The sequence below is a fragment of the Nerophis lumbriciformis genome, linkage group LG32 (genome assembly GCF_033978685.3).
Source record: "Nerophis lumbriciformis linkage group LG32, RoL_Nlum_v2.1, whole genome shotgun sequence".
NCBI lineage: Eukaryota > Metazoa > Chordata > Actinopteri > Syngnathiformes > Syngnathidae > Nerophis > Nerophis lumbriciformis.
The window spans coordinates 1,469,146-1,495,822 of NC_084579.2; the positions used below are offsets into that span (position 1 = coordinate 1,469,146).

Consider the following 26,677-nt stretch of genomic DNA (forward strand, 5'->3'; position numbering starts at 1 on the left):
TTCATTTAAAGTGGCCCACTACTTCATTTATATTGAACCACCACTTCATTTAATGTGGCCCACTACATCATTTAACTGACCCACTACTTCATTTAATGTGGCCCACTACTTCATTTAAAGTGGCCCACTACTTCATTTATATTGGCCCACCACTTCATTTAATGTGGCCCACAACTTCATTTAATTTGGCCCACTACTTCATTTAATGTGGCCCACTACTTCATTTAATGTGGCCCACTACTTCATTTAAACTGACCCACTACTTCATTTAATGTGGCCCACTACTTCATTTAAAGTGGCCCACAACTTCATTTAATTTGGCCCACTACTTCATTTAACGTGGCCCACGACTTCATTTAAAAATTGCCCACAACTTCATTTAATTTGGCCCACTACTTCATTTAATGTGGCCCACTACTTCATTGAAAGTGGCCCACTGCATAGTTTAAAATAGCCCACGACATAATTTAATGTGGCCCACGACATAATTTAATGTGGCCCACTACATAATTTAATGTGGCCCACTACTTCATTTAATGTGGCCCACTACTTCATTTAAAGTGGCCCACCACCTCATTTAATTTGGCCCACTACTTCAATTAAAGTGGCCCACTGCATAGTTTAAAATAGCCCACTACATAATTTAATGTGGCCCACGACATTATTTGAGGTGGCCCACTACATAATTTGAAGGGTTCCACTACGTAATTTTAAGTGGGCCAATACATAATTTAAGGTGGCCCACTACATAATTTATGGTGGCCCACTACATAATTTAAAGTAGCCCACTACTTCATTTAATGTGGCCCACTACTTCATTTAATTTGGCCCACTACTTCATTTATTGTGGCCCACTACTTCATTTAATGTGGCCCACGACTTCATTTAAAAATTGCCCACAACTTCATTTAATTTGGCCCACTACTTCATTTAATGTGGCCCACTACTTCATTGAAAGTGGCCCACTGCATAGTTTAAAATAGCCCACGACATAATTTAATGTGGCCCACTACATAATTTAATGTGGCCCACTACTTCATTTAATGTGGCCCACTTTTAATTCTTTTAATTCTTTTTTTTTTAAATTAATTAATTAATTTATTTATTTATTTATTTATTTTTTAATATATTTTATTAATATTATTTTTTAATTTTCCCCTCCCTCAGGGGGGGGGCTCGGCGGGGCGGTTGCTGGTTGTTCCATCTCCATCGTTGGGGTCCCTGCGGGTGGGGTGGGTGGTTCCCGTGGCCCTGTGCCTGGGTGGTCCTGCGGCGGCCGGTTTGGTTTGGGTGGGGTGGCCGGGGGCTGGCCTCGCCGCGCTCTCCGGGGGTGGGGGGTGGGCTCGTGGGGGCCCGGTTGCCGGTGGGGCGGGGGCGGTCTTCCCGTCCGGTTGCGGGGAGTCTCTGGGTCCCTCGGGCGGGGCGTCTCGCCTTTCTGCCCGTGTGGGGTGTGGTCTCTCGCTGGCTTGGGGTCTGGCTGTCCCCTGCTTTTCTCGTGCCCTGTCCTCTGCCGGGTGCGTCTGTCTGCGGCCTGCTGCTGGCCCTTGTGGGCGGTACGGTGGGTCGGGCTCTGGGGTTCCTGTCGCTGGCCGGCTTGGCTGCGTGGGGGCGGTGGTCCCTGGTTCCCTGGGCACCACGCCTCCTGTTTGTGGGTTGGGCTCTCGGGGGTGATGGGGCCGTGCTCTGGCTCCCACGCACTCTGGGAGTCGAATGTATTGTACATGCAAATTCACATATGCTCACATACGTACATAGGTACCTACGCTCCCACATACATACACAAATACAGTACATATTTACCTACCTAATGTTCGTACATCCACACGCACATTCAATATACAAACATACACATACACATACTGTACATATACATTCACTGTACAAACACATATACACATTCTGTACATATACATTCACTGTACAAACACATATACACATTCTGTACATATACATTCACTGTACAAACACATATACACATTCTGTACATATACATTCACTGTACAAACACATATACACATTCTGTACATATACATTCACTGTACAAACACATATACACATTCTGTACATATACATTCATTGTACAAACACATATACACATTCTGTACATATACAAGTACATATGCATACTTACACTCATGCACATAATCAGGTTTCATCAAACATATATTAACGTTGTTGCCCTAGGGTAAACTGGGTGTAGCACATGGCACACTGACAAAGCTTAACCTATTGTGACTATAACAATCTACAAGGTTAATGTAGGTTGCTTCTCTTTCTCCCCCTCCATTTTTCTGCATTCTTTCGTATCTCAAGTTATCATTACGTATATGTATTGTTGCATTTAAACAACTGTATTGTTGATAATAAAGGTAAATTATTGGTATTGTTCATTATCAATAGCGCTATTTCTATTGGTATTTGTATTGATCCATTTGTAGTGTAATAATGCTCATTGTTATTTCTGTATTATTTTTTATTTTTCGCTAACTGCTTATTTGCTATTACTTTTACCATCAGATTTGTACATGTCATATTTGCTGATGTTGCTCTATTGTTGTTGTTGTTGTTGTTTGCTGTTGTTGTTTTTGTCTCTCTGTCTAATCCCCCTCTTGTCCCCACAATTTCCCCCTCTGTCTTCTTTTTTTTTCTCTTTCTATCCCCTCCTGCTCCGGCCCGGCTGCACTAAATGATAATATAAATACATTTAATAAAGTCAAATACAAATAAGGCAACAAGAGAAGTATCCTACACTTCTCTTTTGTAAAGTAAATGTGAACAGCCGACATGGGCATCTACATCAACTATATGATTTGCCTGAGAAGCTGGACAGGACATAAAAAAATAAAAAATAAAAATAAAAATAAAAAAATAAAATAATGTGGCCCACTACTTCATTTAAAGTGGCCCACCACTTCATTTAATTTGGCCCACTACTTCAATTAAAGTGGCCCACTGCATAGTTTAAAATAGCCCACTACATAATTTAATGTGGCCCACGACATTATTTGAAGTGGCCCACTACATCATTTGAAGGGTTCCACTACGTAATTTTAAGTGGGCCAATACATAATTTAAGGTGGCCCACTACATAATTTATGTTGGCCCACTACATCATTTGAAGGGTTCCACTATGTAATTTTAAGTGGGCCAAAACATAATTTAATGTGGCCCACTACATAATTTATGGTGGCCCACTACATAATTTAAAGTAGCCCACTACTTTATTTAATTTGGCCCACTACTTCATTTAAATTGGCCCACTACCTACATCATTTAAAGTAGCCCACCACTTCATTTAATTTGGCCCACAACTTCATTTAAAGTGGCCCATTACTTCATTTAATGTGGCCCACTACCTACATCATTTAATTGGCCCACTACTTCATTTAATGTGGCCCACAACTTCATTTAATGTGGCCCACTACTTAATTTAAATTGTCCCACTGCCTCATTTAAAGTGGACCACCACTTCATTTAAAGTGGCCCACTACTTTATTTAAAGTGACCCACTACCTACATCATTTAATTGTCCCACTACTTCATTTAATGTGGCCCACTACTTCATTTAAGGTGGCCTACTACTTCATTTAAAGTGGCCCACTACTTCATTTAATGTGGCCCACCACTTCCTTTAAATGTGGCCCACTACATCATTTAAAGTGGCTCACTACTTCATTTAAATTGGCCCACCACTTCATTTAATTTGGCCCACTACTTCATTTAAGGTGGCCCACTACATAATTTAAAGTAGCCCACTATTTAATTTAAGGTGGCCCACTACATCATTTGAAGTGGTACACTACATCATCTAAATTGGCCCACTACATCATTTAAATCGGCCCACTACATAATTTAAACGGCCCACTACATCATTAAATTGGCCCACTACATAATTTAAAGTAGCCCACTACATAATTTAAGGTGGCCCACTACATCATCTAAATTGGCCCACTACATAATTTGAAGGGTTCCACTACATAATTTAAAGAGGGCCACTACATCATTTAATTCGGCCCACTACATCATTTGAAGGGTTCCACTACATAATTTAAAGTGGGCCACTACATCATTTAATTTGGCCCACTACATCATTTAATTGGCCCACTACTTCATTTAATTTGGCCTACAACTTCATTTAATGTGTCCCACCACTTCCTTTAAACGTGGTCCACTACATCATTTAAAGTGGCTCACTACTTCATTTAAATTGGCCCACCACTTCATTTAATTTGACCCACTACTTCATTTAAGGTGGCCCACTACATAATTTAAAGTAGCCCACTACCTAATTTAATGTGGCCCACTACATCATTTGAAGTGGTCCACTACATCATTTAAAACGGCCCACTACATCATTAATTTGGCCCACTACATAATTTATACGGCCCACTATATCATTAAATTGGCCCACTACATCATTTAAAGTAGCCCACTACATCATTTAAAGTGGCCCACTACATCATCTAAATTGGCCCACTACATCATTTAAATTGGCCCACTACATCATTTGAAGGGTTCCACTACATAATTTAAAGAAGGCCACTACATCATTTAATTCGGCCCACTACATCATTTGAAGGGTTCCACTACATAATTTAAAGTGGGCCACTACATCACTTAAATTGGCCCACTACGTCATCTAAATTGGCCCACTACATCATTTGAAGTGGTCCACTACATCATTTGAAGGGTTCCACTACATAATTTAAAGTGGCCCACTACCTCATTTAAAGTGGACCACCACTTCATTTAAAGTGGCCCACTACTTTATTTAAAGTGACCCACTACCTACATAATTTAATTGGCCCACTACTTCATTTAATGTGGCCCACTACTTCATTTAATTTGGCCTACAACTTCATTTAATGTGTCCCACCACTTCCTTTAAATGTGGCCCACTACATCATTTAAAGTGGCTCACTACTTCATTTAAATTGGCCCAGCACTTCATTTAATTTGGCCCACTACTTCATTTAAGGTGGCCCACTACATAATTTAAAGTAGCCCACTACCTAATTTAATGTGGCCCACTACATCATTTGAAGTGGTCCACTACATCATCTAAATTGGCCCACTACATCATTTAATTCGGCCCACTACATCATTTGAAGGGTTCCACTACATAATTTAAAGTGGGCCACTACATCATTTAAAGTGGCCCACTACATCATCTAAATTGGCCCATTACATCATTTGAAGTGGTCCACTACATAATTTGAAGGGTTCCACTACATAATTTAAAGTGGGCCACTACATCATTTAAATTGGCCCACTACATCATTTGAAGGGTTTCACTGCATAATTTAAAGTGGCCCACTACATCATTTGAAGGGTTCCACTACATAATTTAAAGTGGGCCACTACATCATTTAAATTGGCCCACTACATCATTTGAAGGGTTTCACTGCATAATTTAAAGTGGCCCACTATATCATTTGAAGGGTTCCACTACATCATTTAAAGTGGCCCACTACATCATTTGAAGTGGTGGTTACATGATGGTGGGTGTGGCCCAGATGGCCAGACCACCTCACCTGGCTCCTCCCAGCGGCTTCACTCTGAGCTCCTCCCTGGTCTAGCTCAGGCTTTTATTGTGAAAGGTTGTTGAATCACAGACCACACCCAGACATTCTTGTCAAGCTTTTATTGTGAGCGGAGGCTTTTATTGTGACATCAGCCCATCCTGTCGTAGACTTCCATCTTGACGATGGCGCGGCCCTCGTCGGACATGCAGGCCCTCACGTCCACCTCCCTGCCCTTGAAGAGCACGCCCGAGCCGTCGGCCTCGTGGCGCACGAAGTTCTTGAAGTCCTTCTGCTCGTACATGTGGTCGAAGAGCTTGTGGTCCACGGGCCTGGCGTGCTCGAACACGCCCACGCCCAGCCAGTTCTTGTAGAAGGTGTAGTCGAAGGGCACGGAGAACATGAGGGCCACCACCTCCGTGCAGCGCCGCTGTTGCATGTGGAAGAGCTCGTAGGTGAGCACGCCCACCGCGCCCGACGCCGTGTTGTCGTCTTTGGTGAAGGAGCACAGCTCGGTGTGGCCGGTGCGCACGGTGGGCTGGGGGGGGCTGTAGGGGTAGCCGCTCTCCATGTGGACCCTGCAAGGTGAGGCGTTAGCGGGCACACCCGGCGACACACTTACTTACTTACTTACTTACTTACCCTTACTTACTTACCCTTACTTACTTACTTACCCTTACTTACTTACTTACTTACTTACCTACTTACTTACTTACTTACTTACTTACTTACTTACTTACTTACTTACTTACCCTTACTTACTTACTTACTTACTTACTTACCCTTACTTACTTACTTACTTACTTACTTACTTACTTACTTACTTACTTCCTTACTTACTTGGGGTTGGTGAGGCAGAAGAAGCTGGTGACGTTGCACATCTCCACCGTGCAGTTGCGGTTGGTGGTCATGCTGACCATGTGCGACTCCGCCGTCTCAGGCATGTTGACACGGGCGCTGGGCGGCGTGGAGCGAGAGGACAGGTGTGCGGCGTGGACGAACAGGACAGGTGTGCGGCGTGGAGGAAGAGGACAGGTGTGCGGCGTGGAGGAAGAGGACCTTGTGACCAGAGACCGGTCTTCAGCGTGCAGTGGATAGTGCAGGCCACGCCCACGCCGCCACAGGGGGCGTGTCCTTGGAGCAGACAAAACCAACTGATGTTCTGCTTGCAGGTAGAACAGGTTGTGTCACCTGTCACTTCGTGGCTCCTCCCACCTGGCTTTTAGTCACACACACATTTTAACACAAACAAACACACACTAACACAAACACACACACACACATTTTAACACAAACTAACACGCACACACACATTTTAACACAAAGAAACACACACACTAAAACACAAACACACACACACGCATTTTAACACAAATCAACACACACGCTAACACGAACACACACACGCAGACACACAGACACACACACACACACAATTTAACCCAAACAAACACACACGCTAAAACACAAACACAAACACACACACGCATTTTAACACAAATCAACGCACACACGCTCACACACATTTTAACACAAACAAACACACACGCTAAAACACAAACACACACACGTACACACACACACACACACACACATTTTAACACAAATAAACACACTTGCTAAAACACAAACACACACACACACATTTTAACACAAACAAACACACACCCTAAAAAACAAACACACACACACACACACACACACACACACACACACACACACACACACACACACACACACACAAATTTTAACCCAAAAACCACACTTGCTAAAACACAAACACACACACACACATTTTAACACAAACAAACACACGCTAAAACACAAACACACACACACACACACACACACACACACACACACACACACACACACACACACACACACACACACACACAAATTTTAACCCAAAAACCACACTTGCTAAAACACAAACACACACACACACACATTTTAACACAAACAAACACACACGCTAAAACACTAACACACACACACACGCATTTTAACACAAATCAACACACACGCTAACACAAACACACACACACACACAGACACACATTTTAACCCAAACAAACACACACGCTAAAACACAAACACAAACACACACACGCATTTTAACACAAATCAACGCACACACACTCACACACATTTTAACACAAACAAACACACACGCTAAAACACAAACACACACACACGTACACACACACACACATTTTAACACAAATAAGCACACTTGCTAAAACACAAACACACACACACACATTTTAACACAAACAAACACACACGCTAAAACACAAACACACACACACACACACACACACATTTTAACTCAAAAACCACACTTGCTAAAACACAAACACACACACACACATTTTAACACAAACAAACACACACACACAAATTTTAACCCAAAAACCACACACGAAAAAACACGTACACACACACACACACACACACACACACACACACACACACATTTTATCACAAACAAACACACACGCTAAAACACACACACACACACACACACTCACACACACACACACACACACACACACACACACACACACACACACACACACACACACACACACACACACACACACACACACACACACTCACACACACACACACACACACACACACACACACACACACACACACACACCAAACAACCCTCTGTCTCGGACATGAAAACACAATGATGACACTGCCCTCTAGTGGACAAAAATATTCTCTACATCAAGTATGACATCTAAAGTATGAAAATGAAGTATAAAATATGACAAATATGAAATATTAAATATGACAAATGAAGTATTAAATATGAAGCATGAAGTATGATGTATGAAATATGAAGAAAAAAATATGAAATATGATGTTTGATGTATAAAATATGAATGATAAAATATGAAATTTGAATTATGATATATAAAATATGATGTATAAGTTATAAAGCATGACATATGAAGTATGAAATATGAAGTATAAGGTATGAAGTATAAAATATGAAGTATGAATTATGAAATAAGATGTATAACATATGAAGTATGAAGTATGAAATATGAAGTATAAAATATGAGGTATGAAGTACAAAATATGAAATATGAAGTATAAAATATGAAGTATGAAGTAAAATAGTATGAAATATGAAGTATAAAGTATGAATTACAAAATAAAAAGTATGAAGTATGAAATATGAAGTATGAAGTACAAAATAAAAAGTATTAAATATGATGCAGCCGTATGAACCTTGATGTCAAAAAACTGGGTGAAGAAAAATCATCTTTATTGGACCTCAAAGACAGAACCCACAAAAACCAAGCAGAGGATGAATGCATGAATGTATGAATTTTTGAATGTATGAATATATGAATGTATTTTTATAAGAATGTATTAGCATATTAATGTATCAATATATATGTGTGTGTATATATGAATGTATGAATGTATGGATCTGTGAATATATGAGTGTATTGATATATGAATGTATGAATATGTGAATGTATTAGTATATGAATGTATGAAGGTATTGATATATGAATGTATTAATATGTGAATGTATTAATATTTTAGTATATAGATGTATGTATATATGAATGTATGAATATATTAATATACGAATGTATGGATATATGAATGTATGAATATATGAATGTATGAATATATGAATGTATTAATATACGAATGTATGGATATATGAATGTATGAATATACGAATGTACTAATATACGAATGTATGGATATATGAATATATGAATGTATGAATGTAATAATATACAAATGTATGGATATATGAATGCATTAATATATGAATGTATGGATATATGAATACATGAATGTATGAATATATGAATGTAATATACGAATGTATGAATATATGAATGTATGGATATATGAATGTATGAATATACGAATGTACTAATATACGAATGTATGGATATATGAATGTATGAATATATGAATGCATTAATATATGAATGTATGGATATATGAATATATGAATGTATGAATATATGAATGTATGCATATATGGATGTATGGATATACGAATGTATTAATATACGAATGTATGGGTATATGAATGTATGAATACATGAATGTATGAATGTATTAATATACGAATGTATGGATGTATGAATGTATGGATATATGAATGCATGAATCTATGGATATACGAATGTATGGATATATGAATGTATAGATACATGTATATATGAATGTGTGAATATTTGGTGGTTGCCAAGCCGACTAGTGAGTGAGGAGGTCTCCAGTATGGCGGGTGTGGTCCTGGATCCAGCGGTTGTAGTTGCTGACTCGGGTGTAGACGCCAGGACGCAACTCCTTGGCGCATCCTTCGCCCCAACTGATGACTCCGAACAGGAAGAAGTGGCGGCCCACTTGGCACGCCAGCGGTCCCCCCGAGTCCCCCTGACCACAAGCCGGCATCAAGACGAGTCCACGGTCAGTTGCAGTGTTCGGACGTACCTCACAGGCGTCCTGGCTCCAGTCGGGCCGAGCCGCACACAACATATTGTCGCTGATCTTGTTGCCATAGTGATCGTCTTGACGACACACGCTGTCGGCCAGCAGGTCCACTTGGGCCGAGCGCAGGTTCTGGGAGTGGTACCACAAGCCTGGGAACCAGCACACCGGATCAACGGAACGCACGTGAACCTGAAAGTCCACCGACCCGCCGCTCACCGTGCTTCTCCTTGCCAAAGCCGGCGATCTCGCAGGCGAAACCCGGCGGAAGATTCTGGCCCGGCGGAGGAAGGCAGATGGACTTGACGCCGTGACTCTGCTGTGCACAACGACCTCTCTTGGACTTGAGTTCGATGAGCGCTGCGAGACATCAGTCTGGTCACAATACCGACATACCAACGGAATCTTCCGGCCAACTCACCCAAATCGTTGTCGTAGTTTCCCTCCCGGTTGTCGAAGTCCGCGTGTACGATGATCTTCTCCACCCTGAAGGTTTGTTCCAGGGCCTGGTCACTCTCGTTCAGGGAGCTCTTGCCCAGAATGACCCGGAATCGGTTCTGTTTATTCTGAGAGCTGTAAGAAAGGAAGTGTGCAGTGGAGCACCTGCCGTAACAGGAAGTGATGTCATGTCCTACCCATCAGGGAAGCAGTGAGCGGCAGTGAGGACCCAGCAGCTGGAGATCAAACTCCCCCCGCAACGAAACACCTTCTCCTTGGATTTGCTGCGCCAGAAGATGGCTGCCACCCACGGGTGCGACTCCACCGAGGCCACAGCCCCGCCCACGATCCTCATCTGCTTTCTTCGGGAGCGCTGGCCGCACGTCCACGCTGCTGCTCGACAGGGGGAGGGACTTACCTTTTCTGGGCAAGGTTTACGAGGACGAGGCGGAGCTTACCTGGCCCAGGGGCCTCGGTGGACTTGGGGGGTGGAGTCGCAGGATTGACTAAAAGAAAACAACTTTTGAGGAGGCTGAAGAAAGTCGCCAAGTGCAAAGAATCAAAGACGACTGACGTCCTGTCATGGTCCGTCCACTTACCCCATCCGTCGCCACATCGAGGAATGTCACAGTATTCCCAGAGCAGCTGCTGGTCCTTCCACACGTGACACCATGGCTGCCGCTTGTAGTGCAGATTCCTGAGGGAGACAGAACCCTTCAGTTCGTCCAGAGCCCTTTGGAGCGTCCATAAAAGATTGCAAAGTTCAGAATCTTCTATGGACGTTCTAAGACTCTCCTCGTGGTGCTAGGGTGTGGTTACCACGGAGACTGGTTCCCGACCTGCAGTAGTTGTGTCTGCCGGCTTCGACATCCGAGGTCAGGAAGCGCTTCCTGGACTCAGAGTCCCAGTCCTCACACGGCCGGCCGCTCTCCGACGTAGACCGAAAACCTCGGTAATAGAGTCCGACGCCCTCGTAGCAGTCGGCGGCGCCGGTGGCTGCTCGGAGACAGGCGGGTTAGCGTGTCTAGAGACGAGCGCACTGATGGTACTGGGTGGTCGTGGACCTGTTTCACAGAAGGTTCCTTCAAAACCTTCAGCACACAAGCAGAACATGTGCTGGCCCGTCGTCAGGCTCGGGACCGACGTGCCTCCGTTGTGACAGAACCCTGCTAACGGATCACAGCACGCTCTGGTTAACCACAGCGGCGGACTCATTCCTGCTTCTGGGCCTTGCAAGTTGGGACTAGTCGCGCCTCGGTACTCGCTCACCTGAGCTCCACAACGACGACAGAACCGCACGCCGCCTTCTGTCTTCCCTCGACGAGCCCTGAGACCGGGACAGGAAAGGTTGACCAAAGGGAAAAGAGAAGACCAGAAGAAGACACGAGTCCTTACAGCGCCGCCTGCTGACAGCACCGCCAACGCCAGGATGAAAACGCTCCTGCTCGTCATGGCGTCCTCGCAGCATGTAAAGATGTGGGCGGAGTCCCGGAGGAGGAGCCACATGTGCACTGAGACCACAATCCCACAGTCCTCACACAGCACTTGTTTGTTTTGCACTCACAGTTTTTGAAGTTTGTTGTGAGGTGGTTCCATTCCTTGATGCTTTATATGAACAGGCTGATTGTGCAAAAGAGCTTTTACATGTGAGTACGCTACACTGCCCCCTGGTGGACACTCCTGTGTTTCTACTTGTCACAGCACATGTCCACTGGACAAAGTGCTTAAGTGGCGCTGGTGCAGTCTTATTTAGGATTGGATGGGCCATTCTTATTGATGCTAATCTTTGAATGTTATCTACATTTAACAATCTATATTTTTGTAGAACTAAACAGTGAAGTGGTGTTGTGCTTTTCACTCAAGGGTTTTGAGTGATTGTTTGTGCAAAGTTTCCAATGGCCTCAGTGACATTGTGTGTGTTGCCTGCGACCAACATAAACATGTTACACAATCATAAAAAGGAGATTGCATCAAAATAAGTTTGAGCTGCCTCCAGTCTTAATCAATTCCTGATACATTTCAATGTTGTGATGTTGTATTTAAGACTCTGACACATCTGTGTCTTGAATCCAAAATAACACCCAAGTAACCATATTCACTAGTTGTCAGACAGCAAACAGCTCACCAGCTAGTAGTTAGTGTGCTAGTTGACAGCTAGTAGTTAGTGGGCTAGTTGCCAGATAGTAGTTAGTGGGCTAGTTACCAGCTAGTAGCTAGTGGGCTAGTTGCCAGCTAGTAGTTAGTGGTCTAGTTGCCAGCTAGTAGTTAGTTGCCAGCTAGTAATTAGTGGGCTAGTTGCCAGCTAGTAGTTAGTGGTCTAGTTGCCAGCTAGTAGTTAGTTGCCAGCTAGTAATTAGTAGGCTAGTTGCCAGCTAGTAGTTAGTGTGCTAGTTGCCAGCAAGTCAGCTAGCAATTAGCATATTTGCCTTCTAGTGATTCCATTAGATATATAAGGAGACATACATGGAGACTTTTATGGAGACATATAAGGAGACTTATAAGGAGACTTATAAGGAGACATATCAGGAGACATATAAGGAAACATATAAGGAAACATATAAGGAGACATATAAGGAGAGATATAAGGAGACTTATATGGAGACATATAAGGAGACATATAAGGAAACATATAAGGAAACATATAAGGAGACATATAAGGAGAGATATAAGGAGACTTATATGGAGACATATAAGGAGACATATAAGGAAACGTATAAGGACACTTATAAGGAGATTTATAAGGAGACATATCAGGAGACATATAAGGAAACATATAAGGAAACATAAAAGGAGACATATAAGGAGAGATATAAGGAGACTTATATGGAGACATATAAGGAGACATATAAGGAAACGTATAAGGACACTTATAAGGAGACTTATAAGGAGACATATAAGGAGACATATAAGGAGACATATAAGGAGACTTATAAGGAGACATATAAAGAGACATATAAGGAGACATATAAGGAAACATATGGAGACATATAAGGAAACATATGGAGACGTATAAGGAGACTTATAAGGAGACATAAGGAGATTTATATGGAGACTTATATGGAGACTTATAAGGAGACATATAAGGAGACTTATATGGAGACAAATAAGGAGACATATAAGGAGACATATAAGGAGACATAAGGAGATTTATAAGGAGACATATAAGGAGACATATAAGGAGACTTATCAGGAGACTTATAAGGAGACAAATAAGGAGACATATAAGGGGACGTATAAGGAAACATATAAGGAGACATATAAGGAGACGTATAAGGAGACTTATAAGGAGACATATAAGGAGACATATAAGGAGACATAAGGAGACTTATAAGGAGACATATAAGGAGACATATAAGGAGACATATAAGGAGACTTATAAGGAGACTTATAAGGCGACATATAAGGCGACATATAAGGAGACATATAAGGAGACGTATAAGGAGACGTATAAGGAGACATATAAGGAGACATATAAGGAGACATAAGGAAACATATAAGGAAACATATAAGGTGACTTATAAGGAGACATATAAGGAAACATATGGAGACTTATAAGGAGACTTATAAGGAGACATATAAGGTGACTTATAAGGAAACATATGGAGACTTATAAGGAGACTTATATGGAGACATATAAGGAGACTTATAAGGAGACTTATATGGAGACATATAAGGAGACTTATAAGGAGACTTATAAGGAGACTTATAAGGAGATATATAAGGAGACTTATAAGGAGACTTATATGGAGACTTATATGGAGACTTATAAGGAGATATATAAGGAGACTTATAAGGAGACATATAAGGAAACATAAGGAGACTTATATGGAGACTTTTATGGAGACATACAAGGAGACATAAGGAGACTTATAAAGGAGACATATAAGGAGACTTATAAGGAAACATGTAAGGAAACATATATGGAGACATATAAGGAAACATATAAGGAAACATAAGGAGACTTATAAGGAGACTTATAAGGAAACATATAAGGATACTTATACGGAAACATAAGGAGATTTATAAGGAGACTTATAAGGAAACATATAAGGACACTTATAAGGAGACATATAAGGAGACTTTAAAGGAGACTTATAAGGAAACATATAAGGAGACTTATAAGGAAACATAAGCAGACTTATAAGGAGACTTATAAGGAAACATATAAGGAGACTTATAAGGACACTTATAAGGAGACATATAAGGAGACTTTAAAAGAGACTTATAAGGAAACATATAAGGAGACTTAAACATATAAGCAGACTTATAAGGAGACATAAGTAAACATATATGCAGACTTCTAGGCAGACTTATAAGGAGACTTATAAGGAGATATATAAGGAAACATATAAGGAAACATATAAGCAGACTTATAAGGAGACTTATAAGGAAACATATAAGGAGACTTATAAGGAGACTTATAAGGAGACATATAAGGAAACATAAGGAGACATATAAGGAGACTTATAAGGAAACATATAAGGAGACTTAAACATATAAGCAGACTTATAAGGAGACATATAAGTAAACATATATGCAGACTTCTAGGCAGACTTATAAGGAGACTTATAGGGAGATATATAAGGAAACATATAAGGAAACATATAAGCAGACTTATAAGGAGACATATAAGGAGACTTATAAGGAAACATATAAGGAGACTTATAAGGAAACATATAAGGAGACTTATAAGGAGACGTATAAGGAGACGTATAAGGAGATGATGCTAATCACAATACCACGTGATCACATTTGATTATTTTGTTGCTATGACAACGCACCACAGTCATTTGAAGTCAGATAGCGTCACGTGACCTTAGCAACATGAGGCGTTCGCGGTCCTCGCTGAGAAGAAGCTGAGTGGTGACGTCAGAGCAAGTCAAATATGTACTTTGGGATCCCGGAAGTCTTCCAGCACAGTTCCTGCTTGGATCATGCTGCGTTCGTTGGCGGTCGGAATCCAGAAGGTTGACTTTGCAGTCACTCCAAAAAAGTGTATACATCAATATATTTGTTTATATTTTCTATATGTTGTACTTAATTACGATGTTTATATCTTCTAAATTACAAACGAATAGTGTTTGTTGTTTAAAAAAAAAAAAAAAAGAACCTCAAAAGTTGCATTTTACACTTAAAGATGTCAAATGTGATATTATTAGAGAAGTGATTAAAAAGTCATGCGAGGACAGGTGTGTCACTACAGGTGTGTTGTTAGCACATCAAAAACAACATTGTTGTAAAAGCTGTAAAAGCGGAGGTTGGAACAGTGCGAGCAGCCTAATGTCCGAGCCAGCCCTGAACGCCTCATCATCCCTGCAGCCGGTTCGGAAGGTGCGGACAAGTTGGACCGAACATGGGAGGCAGCGACAGCAAACTTCACTTCCGGAAGGCGGTGATCCAACTCACCACCAGAACTCAGGTGAGACCTTGCTGTGTTGGCGCCAAAAGGTAACTTTGACACGCGCGCTCTCCTCGCGGCGACGCTCGCTCGCTTCCAGATGGCAGCTCGGACCTCAGCCCAGACGGTCCAAAACACCGCCGGAACCGGAAAAGTCACCTTTTATTGGCGGTTCTGGTCTTCATATTATATATATATTTATATATATATGTAGGGTGTGACGTCACTCCTTAACTTCTGGCCGTCACCTGCGTGATTGTGTCACGTGATGACGTGTGTGTGTGTGTGTGTTCAGGCCGTGGACGCGTCGGACGACACGTTTTGGGACCAGTTCTGGTCTGACACGTCGACCTCGGTCCAGGACGTTTTCGCTCTGGTCCCGGCGGCGGAGATCCGAGCCGTGAGGGAGGAGTCTCCGTCCAACTTGGCCACGCTGTGCTACAAGGTGAGACGTCACATAGGTGCGCGGCGTGGCGGGGGGGTGTGTGTGTGATGACGTCACTTCCTGTCCCGCAGGCCGTGGAGAAGCTGGTCCGAGGCGCGGAGTGCGGCTGCCCCTCCCCCGGGGAGCGGCAGGTGGTCCTGAACTGCACGCGGCTGCTGACCCGCGTCCTGCCCTTCATCTACGAGGACGCCGACTGGCGCGGCTTCTTCTGGTCCAGCGTGCCCGGCGCCGCCAGGACTGAGGTATACCTGCAGAGAAGGTTCTGGAATGTCCAGCGGGGTCCCGGGTTACCTGCATGAGGGGGCGGGGACACTGCTTGTATTGTCCCCGCCCCCAGCAGCCCATCAAAGAGTCCAGACACAGAGATGGCTGTTTGTGACTCCGCCCACTTAAATGATTTGAGTGATGTCACAGGCTGCTGTGGACCAATCACATCGCTCCATGTGTTCAGGAGGAAGATGATGCTGATGCTGATGAAGGTCGGCCCCTCGCCGAGTCCCTCCTGCTCGCCATCGCTGACCTTCTCTTCTGTCCTCACTTCACCATCAAGACCAGCGCACAGGTGGGCGCTCTTATGCTAAGCTAGGCTAACCCTCAGCGTGCCAGTTTGCCATCTAGCAAATAGCTTGCTATGTTGCCAGGTAGCAATTAGCGTGCTAATTGCAAGATAGCAATTAGCATACTAGTTGACAGCTAGTAATTAGTGTGCTACTTGCCAGCTAGCGATGAGGAAACTAGTTGACAGCTGGTAATTAGTGTGCTAGTAGCCAACTAGCGATTAGCATGCTAGTTACCAGCTAGCAAAGAATGCACCTGTTGCCAGTCAGTGATTAGCTCGCTCATTGCCAGCAAGTCATTAGTGTGTTAGTTGCCAGCTAGCTATTAGCATGCTCGTTGCCAGCTATTGATTAGCATGCTAGTTGCAAGCTAGCGATTAGCATCCCAGTTGTCAGCCAGCGATTAGCATGCTAGGTGCCAGTTAGTGATTAGTGGGCTACTTGCCAGCTATCAATTAGCATGCTAGGTGCCAGTTAGTGGTTAGTGTGCTAATTGCCAGCTAGCGATTAGCATACTAGGTGCCAGCTCGCAATGAATGCACCTGTTGCCAGTCAGTGATTAGCTCGCTCGTTGCCGGCAAGTCATTAGTGTGTTAGTTGCCAGCTAGCTATTAGCATGCTCGTTGCCAGCTATTGATTAGCATGCTAGTTGCAAGCTAGCGATTAGCATCCCAGTTGTCAGCCAGCGATTAGCATGCTAGGTGCCAGTTAGTGATTAGTGGGCTACTTGCCAGCTATCAATTAGCATGCTAGGTGCCAGTTAGTGGTTAGTGTGCCAATTGCCAGCTAGCGATTAGCATACTAGTTGCCAGCTAGCAATGAATGTATCTGTTGCCAGTCAGTGATTAGCTCGCTAGTTGCCAGCAAGTCATTAGTGTGTTAGTTGCCAGCTAGCTATTAGCATGCTCGTTGCCAGCTATTGATTAGCATGCTAGTTGCAAGCTAGCGATTAGCATCCCAGTTGTCAGCCAGCGATTAGCATGCTAGGTGCCAGTTAGTGATTAGTGGGCTACTTGCCAGCTATCAATTAGCATGCTAGGTGCCAGTTAGTGGTTAGTGTGCTAATTGCCAGCTAGCGATTAGCATACTGGCTGCCAGCTAGCAATGAATGCATCTGTTGCCAGTCAGTGATTAGCTCGCTCGTTGCCAGCAAGTCATTAGTGTGTTCGTTGCCAGCTAGCTATTAGCATGCTCGTTGCCAGCTATTGATTAGCATGCTAGTTGCAAGCTAGCGATTAGCATGCTAGGTGCCAGTTAGTGATTAGTGGGCTACTTGCCAGCTATCAATTTAGCATGCTAGTTGCCAGCTAGTGATTAGCATGCTAGGTGCCAGTTAGTGGTTAGTGTGCTAATTGCCAGCTAGTGATTAGCATACTAGGTGCCAGCTCGCAATGAATGCACCTGTTGCCAGTCAGTGATTAGCTCACTAGTTGCCAGCAAGTCATTAGTGTGTTAGTTGCCAGCTAGCTATTAGCATGCTCGTTGCCAGCTATTGATTAGCATGCTAGTTGCAAGCTAGCGATTAGCATCCCAGTTGTCAGCTAGCGATTAGCATGCTAGGTGCCAGTTAGTGATTAGTGGGCTACTTGCCAGCTATCAATTAGCATGCTAGGTGCCAGTTAGTGGTTAGTGTGCTAATTGCCAGCTAGCGATTAGCATACTAGTTGCCAGCTAGCAATGAATGTACCTGTTGCCAGTCAGTGATTAGCTCGCTAGTTGCCAGCAAGTCATTAGTGTGTTAGTTGCCAGCTAGCTATTAGCATGCTCGTTGCCAGCTATTGATTAGCATGCTAGTTGCAAGCTAGCGATTAGCATCCCAGTTGTCAGCTAGCGATTAGCATGCTAGGTGCCAGTTAGTGATTAGTGGGCTACTTGCCAGCTATCAATTAGCATGCTAGGTGCCAGTCAGTGGTTAGTGTGCTAATTGCCAGCTAGCGATTAGCATACTAGGTGCCAGCTCGCAATGAATGCACCTGTTGCCAGTCAGTGATTAGCTCGCTAGTTGCCAGCAAGTCATTAGTGTGTTAGTTGACAGCTAGCGATTAGCATGCTAGTTGCCAGCTGGGGATTAGTGTGCTAGTTGCCAGCTAGCCATTAGCATGCTGGCTAGTATGATAAAAAAATAATCAGCGTAACTGCTATCTTCACTAAGCAGGTGATAGTGGGCGGAGACTGCAAAGGCGAGGGGGAGGGTCTTTGTAGAGTTGATGCAAACATGGCGGCCACTCTGTGTGCTAATTGGTTAACACGGCTACAGACCATGTGACCATGTCATGCTAACGTTAGCCGCTAACAATGTCCGCCACAGGAAGTTGACACAAAGTTGATTGACAGCTGCGAGCACATCTGGGAGGCGGGCGTGGGCTTCGCTCAGTCGCCGCCGCTGGACTCCTCCCACGACAGCAACAGGTGAGGCCACGCCTCCTCCTCCCACACGCACCATCAAGCTGCCATGTTTGTGTGTTTTGAGGGCGGAGCTTCTGAAGCTGCTCCTCACCTGCTTCTCGGAGGTCCTTTATCTGCCGCCGCCGGCCGCCGCTCAGACCGCCAACACCTGGGTGGTCTTCTTCTGCTCCTCCGCCAACAGGTAACAGACTCACACACTCACACACACACACACACACACACACACACACACACACACACACACACACACACACACACACACACACACATGTCCACGTCGGCCCGCAGACACGCCCTCCCTCTCTTCACCTCGCTGGTCAACGTGGTGTGCGCCTACGACCCGGCGGGATGGGGCGTGCCCTACAACCACCTGCTGTTCTCCGACCAGCGCCAGCTGCTGGTGGAACAGGCGCTGCAGGTCCTCATCGTCACTCTGGACCAGGGGACCGGCCCGCCTTCCGCCACGGACGCCGGCCCGCCGCCCTCAGGAGAGGAGGAGCCAGCCGTGAGGATGAGGCTCGATTCCCCGACGGCGAACTGGGACATGCTGACGCCATCTTGTCTCTTCCAGCCCGGCGCACCTGAGAACCTGTTCGTCAACTACCTGTCCAGGATCCACCGTGAAGAGGTAGCGTGATGCGAGCTGGCGGCCATCTTGGTGGCGTGGGCTAACTGCTGCTGCTCCCAGGACCTGAGGGTGGTGCTGAAAGGTGTGGTGCGCCTCCTCAACAACCCGCTGGTGCAGACCTACCTGCCGCTCTCCAGCAAGAAGATCCACTTCCACCAGGAGCTGCTGGTCCTCTTCTGGAAGATCTGCCACTTCAACAAGGTCAGCCTGAGCGGCCCTCGCTGGCAGCGCCAATGCTAACGCTAACGCTAACGCTAACGGGATTGTATGTGCAGAAGTTTCTTTTCTTCCTGCTGAAGAGCAGTGAGGTTCTGGACCTGCTCATCCCCATCCTCTTCTTCCTCAACCGAGGCCGTGCTGATCCTAGTGAGTGCCCACTTCATTAGGTACACCTGTCAGCAGGGGGGCTTGATCTGCCCGCCACCTCATTTTCATATGCTTTGCCACTATAATTTAAAGTGGCCCGCCAAATTAACGATAAACAATATTAATGTCAACATTATTTTGACAGCAAATGAACCACTTATGAAATAATAATAATAATAATAATAATACCCTAAAATGATAATAATGGTAATGATAATAAAAATAACGATAATACAAATGATAACACTGATAATAATAGTAATAATAAATTCAACTATTACACTACTGCCTCTCATGCCCCCAAAGTTAATGTTTATCTGTATGGGTCAAAATTTACACTATTGCCTCTCACGCCCCCCCAAAGTGAATGTTTATCTGTATGTGTCAAGATTTACACTATTTCCTCTCATGCCCCCCCAAAGTGAATGTTTATCTGTATGTGTCAAGATTTACACTATTGCCTCTCACGCCCCCCCAAAGTGAATGTTTATCTGTATGTGTCAAGATTTACACTATTGCCTCTCACGCCCCCCAAAGTGAATGTTTCTGAATGTGTCAAGATATACACTATTACACTACTGCCTCTCATGCCCCCCCGAAATTCATGTTTATCTGTATGTGTCATTTTAATATTACACTATTGCCTCTCACGCCCCCCGAAGTGAATGTTTATCTGTATTTGTCAAAATATACACTATTACACTATTGCCTCTCACGCCCCCCGAAGTGAATGTTTATCTGTATGTGTCATTATACTATTACACTACTGCCTCTCACACACCCCCAAAGTGAATGTTTCTGTATGTGTCAAGATCTACACTATTGCCTCTCACACCCCCCAAAGTTAATGTTTATCTGTATGTGTCATTATACTATTACACTATTGCCTCTCACGCCCCCCGAAGTGAATGTTTATCTGTATGTGTCATTATACTATTACACTACTGCCTCTCACACCCCCCCAAAGTGAATGTTTATGTATGTGTCAAGATCTACACTATTGCCTCTCACACCCCCCAAGTGAACGTTTATCTGTATGTGTCAACAATATACTATTACACTATTGCCTCTCACGCCCCCCAAGTGAACGTTTATCTGTATGTGTCAACAATATACTATTACACTATTGCCTCTCACGCCCCCCCAAGTGAACGTTTATCTGTATGTGTCAACAATATACTATTACACTATTGCCTCTCACGCCCCCCCAAGTGAATGTTTATCTGTATGTGTCAACAATATACTGTTACACTATTGCCTCTCATGTCCCCCAAAGTGAATGTTTATCTATATGTGTCAACAATATACTGTTACACTATTGCCTCTCACGCCCCCCCAAGTGAATGTTTATCTGTATGTGTCAACAATATACTGTTACACTATTGCCTCTCACGCCCCCCCCAAGTGAATGTTTATCTGTGTCATACTATTACATTATTGCCTCTCACGCCCCCCAAGTGAATGTTTATCTGTATGTGTCAACAATATACTGTTATACTATTGCCTCTCACGCCCCCCCAAGTGAATGTTTATCTGTATGTGTCAACAATATACTATTACACTATTAAAGTTAAAAGTTAAAGTACCAATGATTGTCACACACACACTAGGTGTGGCGAAATTATTCTCTGCATTTGACCCATCACCCTTGATCACCCCCTGGGAGGTGAGGGGAGCAGTGGGCAGCAGCGGTGGCTGCGCCCGGGAATCATTTTGGTGATTTAACCCCCAATTCCAACCCTTGATGCTGAGTGCCAAGCAGGGAGGTAATGGGTCCCATTTTTATAGTCTTTGGTATGACTCGGCCGGGATTTGAACTCCCAACCTACCGATCTCAGGACGGACACTCTAACCACTAGGCCACTGAGTAGTATTGCCTCTCACGCCCCCCCAAGTGAATGTTTATCTGTATGTGTCAACGATATATACTGTTACACTATTGCCTCTCACGCCCCCCCGAAATTCATGTTTATCTGTATGTGTCATTTTAATATTACACTATTGCCTCTCACGCCCCCCCAAGTGAACGTTTATCTGTATGTGTCAACAATATACTGTTACACTATTGCCTCTCACGCCCCCCCAAGTGAATGTTTATCTGTATGTGTCAACGATATATACTGTTACACTATTGCCTCTCACGCCCCCCCGAAATTCATGTTTATCTGTATGTGTCATTTTAATATTACACTATTGCCTCTCATGCCCCCCAAGTGAATGTTTATCTGTATGTGTCAACAATATACTATTACACTATTGCCTCTCACGCCCCCCCAAGTGAATGTTTATCTGTATGTGTCAACAATATACTATTACACTATTGCCTCTCACGCCCCCCCAAGTGAATGTTTATCTGTATGTGTCAACAATATACTGTTACACTATTGCCTCTCACGCCCCCCCGAAATTCATGTTTATCTGTATGTGTCATTTTAATATTACACTATTGCCTCTCATGCCCCCCAAGTGAATGTTTATCTGTATGTGTCAACAATATACTATTACACTATTGCCTCTCACGCCCCCCCAAGTGAATGTTTATCTGTATGTGTCAACAATATACTGTTACACTATTGCCTCTCATGTCCCCCTGAAATGAATGTTTATATGTATGTGTCATTTTAATATTACACTGTTGCCTCTCACACCCCCCCCAAGTGAATGTTTATCTGTACGTGTCAACAATATACTGTTACACTATTGCCTCTCACGCCCCCCTGAAATGAATGTTTATCTGTGTCATACTATTACACTATTGCCTCTCACGCCCTCCCAAGTGAATGTTTATCTGTATGTGTCAACAATATACTATTACACTATTGCCTCTCATGTCCCCCCAAGTGAATGTTTATCTGTGTCATACTATTACATTATTGCCTCTCACGCCCCCCCAAGTGAATGTTTATCTGTATGTGTCAACGATATATACTGTTACACTATTGCCTCTCACGCCCCCCCGAAATTCATGTTTATCTGTATGTGTCATTTTAATATTACACTATTGCCTCTCACGCCCCCCCAAGTGAACGTTTATCTGTATGTGTCAACAATATACTATTACACTATTGCCTCTCACGCCCCCCCAAGTGAATGTTTATCTGTATGTGTCAACGATATATACTGTTACACTATTGCCTCTCACGCCCCCCCCGAAATTCATGTTTATCTGTATGTGTCATTTTAATATTACACTATTGCCTCTCACGCCCCCCCCGAAGTGAATGTTTATCTGTATGTGTCATTATACTATTACACAACTGCCTCTCACACCCCCCCAAAGTGAATGTTTATCTGTATGTGTCAAGATTTACACTATTGCCTCTCACGCCCCCCAAAGTGAATGTTTCTGTATGTGTCAAGATCTACACTATTGCCTCTCATACCCCCCAAAGTTAATGTTTATCTGTATGTATCATTATACTATTACACTATTGCCTCTCACCCCCGCCCCAAAGTTAATGTTTATCTGTATGTGTCATTTTAATATTACACTATTGCCTCTCACGCCCACCCAAGTGAATGTTTATCTGTATGTGTCAACAATATACTATCACACTATTGCCTCTCACGCCCCCCCAAGTGAATGTTTATCTGTATGTGTCAACGATATATACTGTTACACTATTGCCTCTCACGCCCCCCGAAATTCATGTTTATCTGTATGTGTCATTTTAATATTACACTATTGTCTCTCACGCCCCCCCAAGTGAATGTTTATCTGTATGTGTCAACAATATCCTGTTACACTATTGCCTCTCACGCCCCCCCAAGTGACTGTTTATCTGTATGTGTCAACAATATACTATTACATTATTGCCTCTCACGCCCCCCCAAGTGAATGTTTATGTGTATGTGTCAACAATATACTGTTCCACTATGCCCTCACCCCACTATTTGAGAAGCAGCGGTGTAAAGTAGTGGAGGAGAGTTCTAGTGTGTTTGTGTGCAGCGTGCGTGGGCCTGCTGCACGTGGGCGTGTTCATCCTGCTGCTGCTGAGCGGCGAGAGGAACTTTGGCGTGCGTCTCAACAAGCCCTTCGCCCCGCGCGTCCCCATGGACGTCCCCGTCTTCAGCGGGACCCACGCCGACCTGCTGGTGCTGGTAAGTCGGCTGTGAGCAGATGCTTAGACCGGACCTTGAAGTCCTTGTCCTCAGACGGTCCACAGGATGATGACCAGCGGACACCGGCGCCTGCAGCCGCTCTTCGACTGCATGCTCACCATCGTCGTCAACGGTGAGTCCGTCCTGGCCGGAAAGGTCCGGGTGGGAGACCTGCTGACGGGTGTGCGCTGTAGTGTCTCCTTACCTGAAGAGTCTGTCCATGGTGGCGTCCAACAAGCTGCTGCACCTGCTGGAAGTCTTCTCCTCGCCACGCTTCCTCTTCTCCGCCCGCAACAACCACCAGCTGGTCTTCTTGCTGCTGGAGGTCTTCAACAACATCATCCAGTATCAGTTCGACGGTGAGAAGTCGCAGAGTCCTTTGGTGAGAGTCCAGGACGCCCACTCTGACCCCTCCCCTCAGGGAACAGCAACCTGGTGTACGCCCTCATCCGAAAGAGGAACCTCTTCTACCAGCTCGCCAGCCTGCCGGCGGATGCGGCGTCCATTCAGAAGGCGCTGCAGAAGAAGAGGAGGAAGTCCGGAAAGTCCGGCAGCAACTCCTCCGAGACAGACTCCTCGCTAAGACCCCCAGCGGACAACGCCGCCGGAGAGGCCACCACCCCGGGTTGGAACCTTCTGTTGATCCCGCATGAGTTCTTCACGGAGTCACATGACGTCCTTGTGGTCTTTTAGGGATGGACAGGATAACCGACAAGTCTCAGACGAAGGAGGACAATATGGCCGCTTTGGAACCGGACTGCAGCGCCATCGCCGGGCTCAGCGACACCGAGTCCAACTCTGAGAGAGACCAGCAGGTACCAGGACCCGTCTTGTCATGTCCGCTCTGCCACCTGCTTCACTTCTCTCTTTGTCGTCAGCCGGCGCCATCGCCATCGCCATCGCCATCGCGTCCTGTCGGGAGTCACTTTCCCGCCGTCCCGTCCTCGTCGTGCACCTGGACCTGGACCGCCAGCCCGGACTGGGTTAGCCTCCCGTTTGGCGTGCTGTCACGCTCGCCGCAGGTGTCTCACTGGCTGTCTTTCCAGGTGCTGTCCTGGAGGTCCAAGCTGCCCCTGCAAACCATCATGAGGCTGCTGCAGGTTCTGGTCCCTCAGGTGGAGAAGATCTGCATCGACAAGTAAGAAACCATCCTTGACTTCTTTGCGCTCGTCCGCCTCATCTTCTTGCTCTTCCTCAGAGGTTTGACCGACGAGTCCGAGATCCTCAAGTTCCTCCAACATGGCACCCTGGTCGGCCTCCTGCCGGTGCCGCATCCCATCCTGATCCGGAAGTCCCAGGTGAACCCCGGCACGTCCTCGTGGTTCCGCACGTACGTGTGGGGCGTGGTCTACTTACGGTGAGCCGCCGATGGCGCCAGACTGTCTCGTCTTAACGCCACCTGCTTGATTCCTTCATCTCCTTGTCGTAGCAACGTGGATCCTCCGGTCTGGTACGACACCGACATACGACTCTTCCAGATCCAGAGGACCTAAAACCCCCAGCTGCCAATGTCATCATCACATGTCATGTCCTGGATTATGTAGCGTGTCACGTAGTATGGCACGTAACGCGACATGCCACGTAGTATGGCACGTAACGTGACATGCCACGTAGTATGGCACGTAACGTGACATGCCACGTCGTATGGCATGTGACGTGACATGTCATGTGACGTGACATGTCATGTAGTATGGCATGTGACATAATATACAAATAAATATAAAGTGTTTGAGGCGTATTCGACCTTGTTTATGTGTACATGCATGCATGTGTCTTATTGTGCCATGGTCTGGGGACAGGCCACCAAACGTGTAGTGAAGCCTCTGTTGTCATTACATAAACAAACAACCAATGAAGCATCATCACTGTCACATGACCCCAAAATATAACATGACTAGTTTTCATCATTTTATACATTTCCATCCATCCATCCATCCATCTGGAATGTGGTGGCGGGGACAACAGCTCCAGCAGACTTCCCTCTCCAGAGCAACATTAGCAACGTCCTCCTGAGGAACCCCAAAGTGTTCCCAGGCCAGAGAGGAGATGTAACCCCCCCATCTGGTCCTTTGCCTGCCCCGGGGTCTCCTCCCAGTGGGACGTGCAACGAGGACCTCCCTGGGGAGACGCTGGTGAGGCATCCGCATGAGATGCCTCAACCACCTAAGCTGGCTCCTTTCCAAGCCTTTTTATACATTTCTCATTTTGAAAAGCTATTTTTAAGTGTCTTGATGATTAGCCATGTGTAAGTGCAAATATACAGTAGTGATGTCATGTGTAAGTACAAATATACAGTAGTGATGTCATGTGTAAGTACAAATATACAGTAGT

The 26,677-nt window shown here is 44.7% G+C and overlaps 3 protein-coding genes across 7 annotated transcripts; 1 reads left to right on the forward strand and 2 right to left on the reverse strand.

Annotated features, from left to right (window-relative positions):
• Positions 1 to 5,629: 5,629 nt before the first annotated feature.
• LOC133574850 (uncharacterized) lies at positions 5,630 to 6,721 on the reverse strand. The gene is made up of 2 exons (XM_061927153.2): positions 6,363 to 6,721; positions 5,630 to 6,100 (listed from the first exon to the last, which is right to left on the reverse strand). Exons 1-2 carry the CDS (start codon positions 6,464 to 6,466, stop codon positions 5,674 to 5,676), a joined length of 531 nt encoding a protein of 176 aa, XP_061783137.1. The 5' UTR covers positions 6,467 to 6,721; the 3' UTR covers positions 5,630 to 5,673.
• A 2,794-nt stretch (positions 6,722 to 9,515) lies between these two features.
• Positions 9,516 to 15,841, reverse strand: plaub (plasminogen activator, urokinase b). 3 transcript variants are annotated; one of them, XM_061926708.1, is made up of 12 exons: positions 15,227 to 15,841; positions 11,841 to 11,956; positions 11,715 to 11,772; positions 11,510 to 11,614; positions 11,285 to 11,441; positions 11,045 to 11,142; positions 10,904 to 10,951; positions 10,643 to 10,838; positions 10,429 to 10,580; positions 10,227 to 10,367; positions 10,011 to 10,159; positions 9,516 to 9,953 (listed from the first exon to the last, which is right to left on the reverse strand). In XM_061926708.1, the coding sequence occupies exons 2-12, from the start codon at positions 11,949 to 11,951 to the stop codon at positions 9,774 to 9,776; spliced, it is 1,395 nt and encodes a 464-aa protein (XP_061782692.1). In that variant the 5' UTR covers positions 11,952 to 11,956; positions 15,227 to 15,841; the 3' UTR covers positions 9,516 to 9,773. The 3 variants fall into 3 exon arrangements, with proteins under 3 accessions (XP_061782692.1, XP_061782693.1, XP_061782691.1); XM_061926709.1 differs by lacking the exon at positions 15,227 to 15,841 and having other exon boundaries at positions 11,510 to 11,611; positions 11,841 to 12,084; XM_061926707.1 differs by lacking the exon at positions 15,227 to 15,841 and having other exon boundaries at positions 11,841 to 12,084.
• LOC133574545 (protein HID1-like) lies at positions 15,709 to 26,083 on the forward strand. 3 transcript variants are annotated; one of them, XR_012049269.1, is made up of 19 exons: positions 15,709 to 15,864; positions 16,139 to 16,288; positions 16,360 to 16,530; positions 16,740 to 16,850; positions 19,154 to 19,254; positions 19,316 to 19,432; positions 19,540 to 19,879; positions 19,940 to 20,080; positions 20,155 to 20,245; positions 24,195 to 24,346; positions 24,401 to 24,479; positions 24,541 to 24,705; positions 24,768 to 24,971; positions 25,040 to 25,161; positions 25,225 to 25,329; positions 25,393 to 25,484; positions 25,545 to 25,703; positions 25,776 to 25,895; positions 25,954 to 26,083. XR_012049269.1 is itself a non-coding variant. In XM_061926706.2 (19 exons), the coding sequence occupies exons 1-19, from the start codon at positions 15,799 to 15,801 to the stop codon at positions 25,837 to 25,839; spliced, it is 2,364 nt and encodes a 787-aa protein (XP_061782690.1). In that variant the 5' UTR covers positions 15,710 to 15,798; the 3' UTR covers positions 25,840 to 25,952. The 3 variants fall into 3 exon arrangements, 2 of the variants coding, with proteins under 2 accessions (XP_061782689.1, XP_061782690.1); XM_061926706.2 differs by lacking the exon at positions 25,954 to 26,083 and having other exon boundaries at positions 15,710 to 15,864; positions 19,540 to 19,756; positions 19,823 to 19,879; positions 25,776 to 25,952; XM_061926705.1 differs by lacking the exon at positions 25,954 to 26,083 and having other exon boundaries at positions 25,776 to 25,952.
• Positions 26,084 to 26,677: the final 594 nt, after the last annotated feature.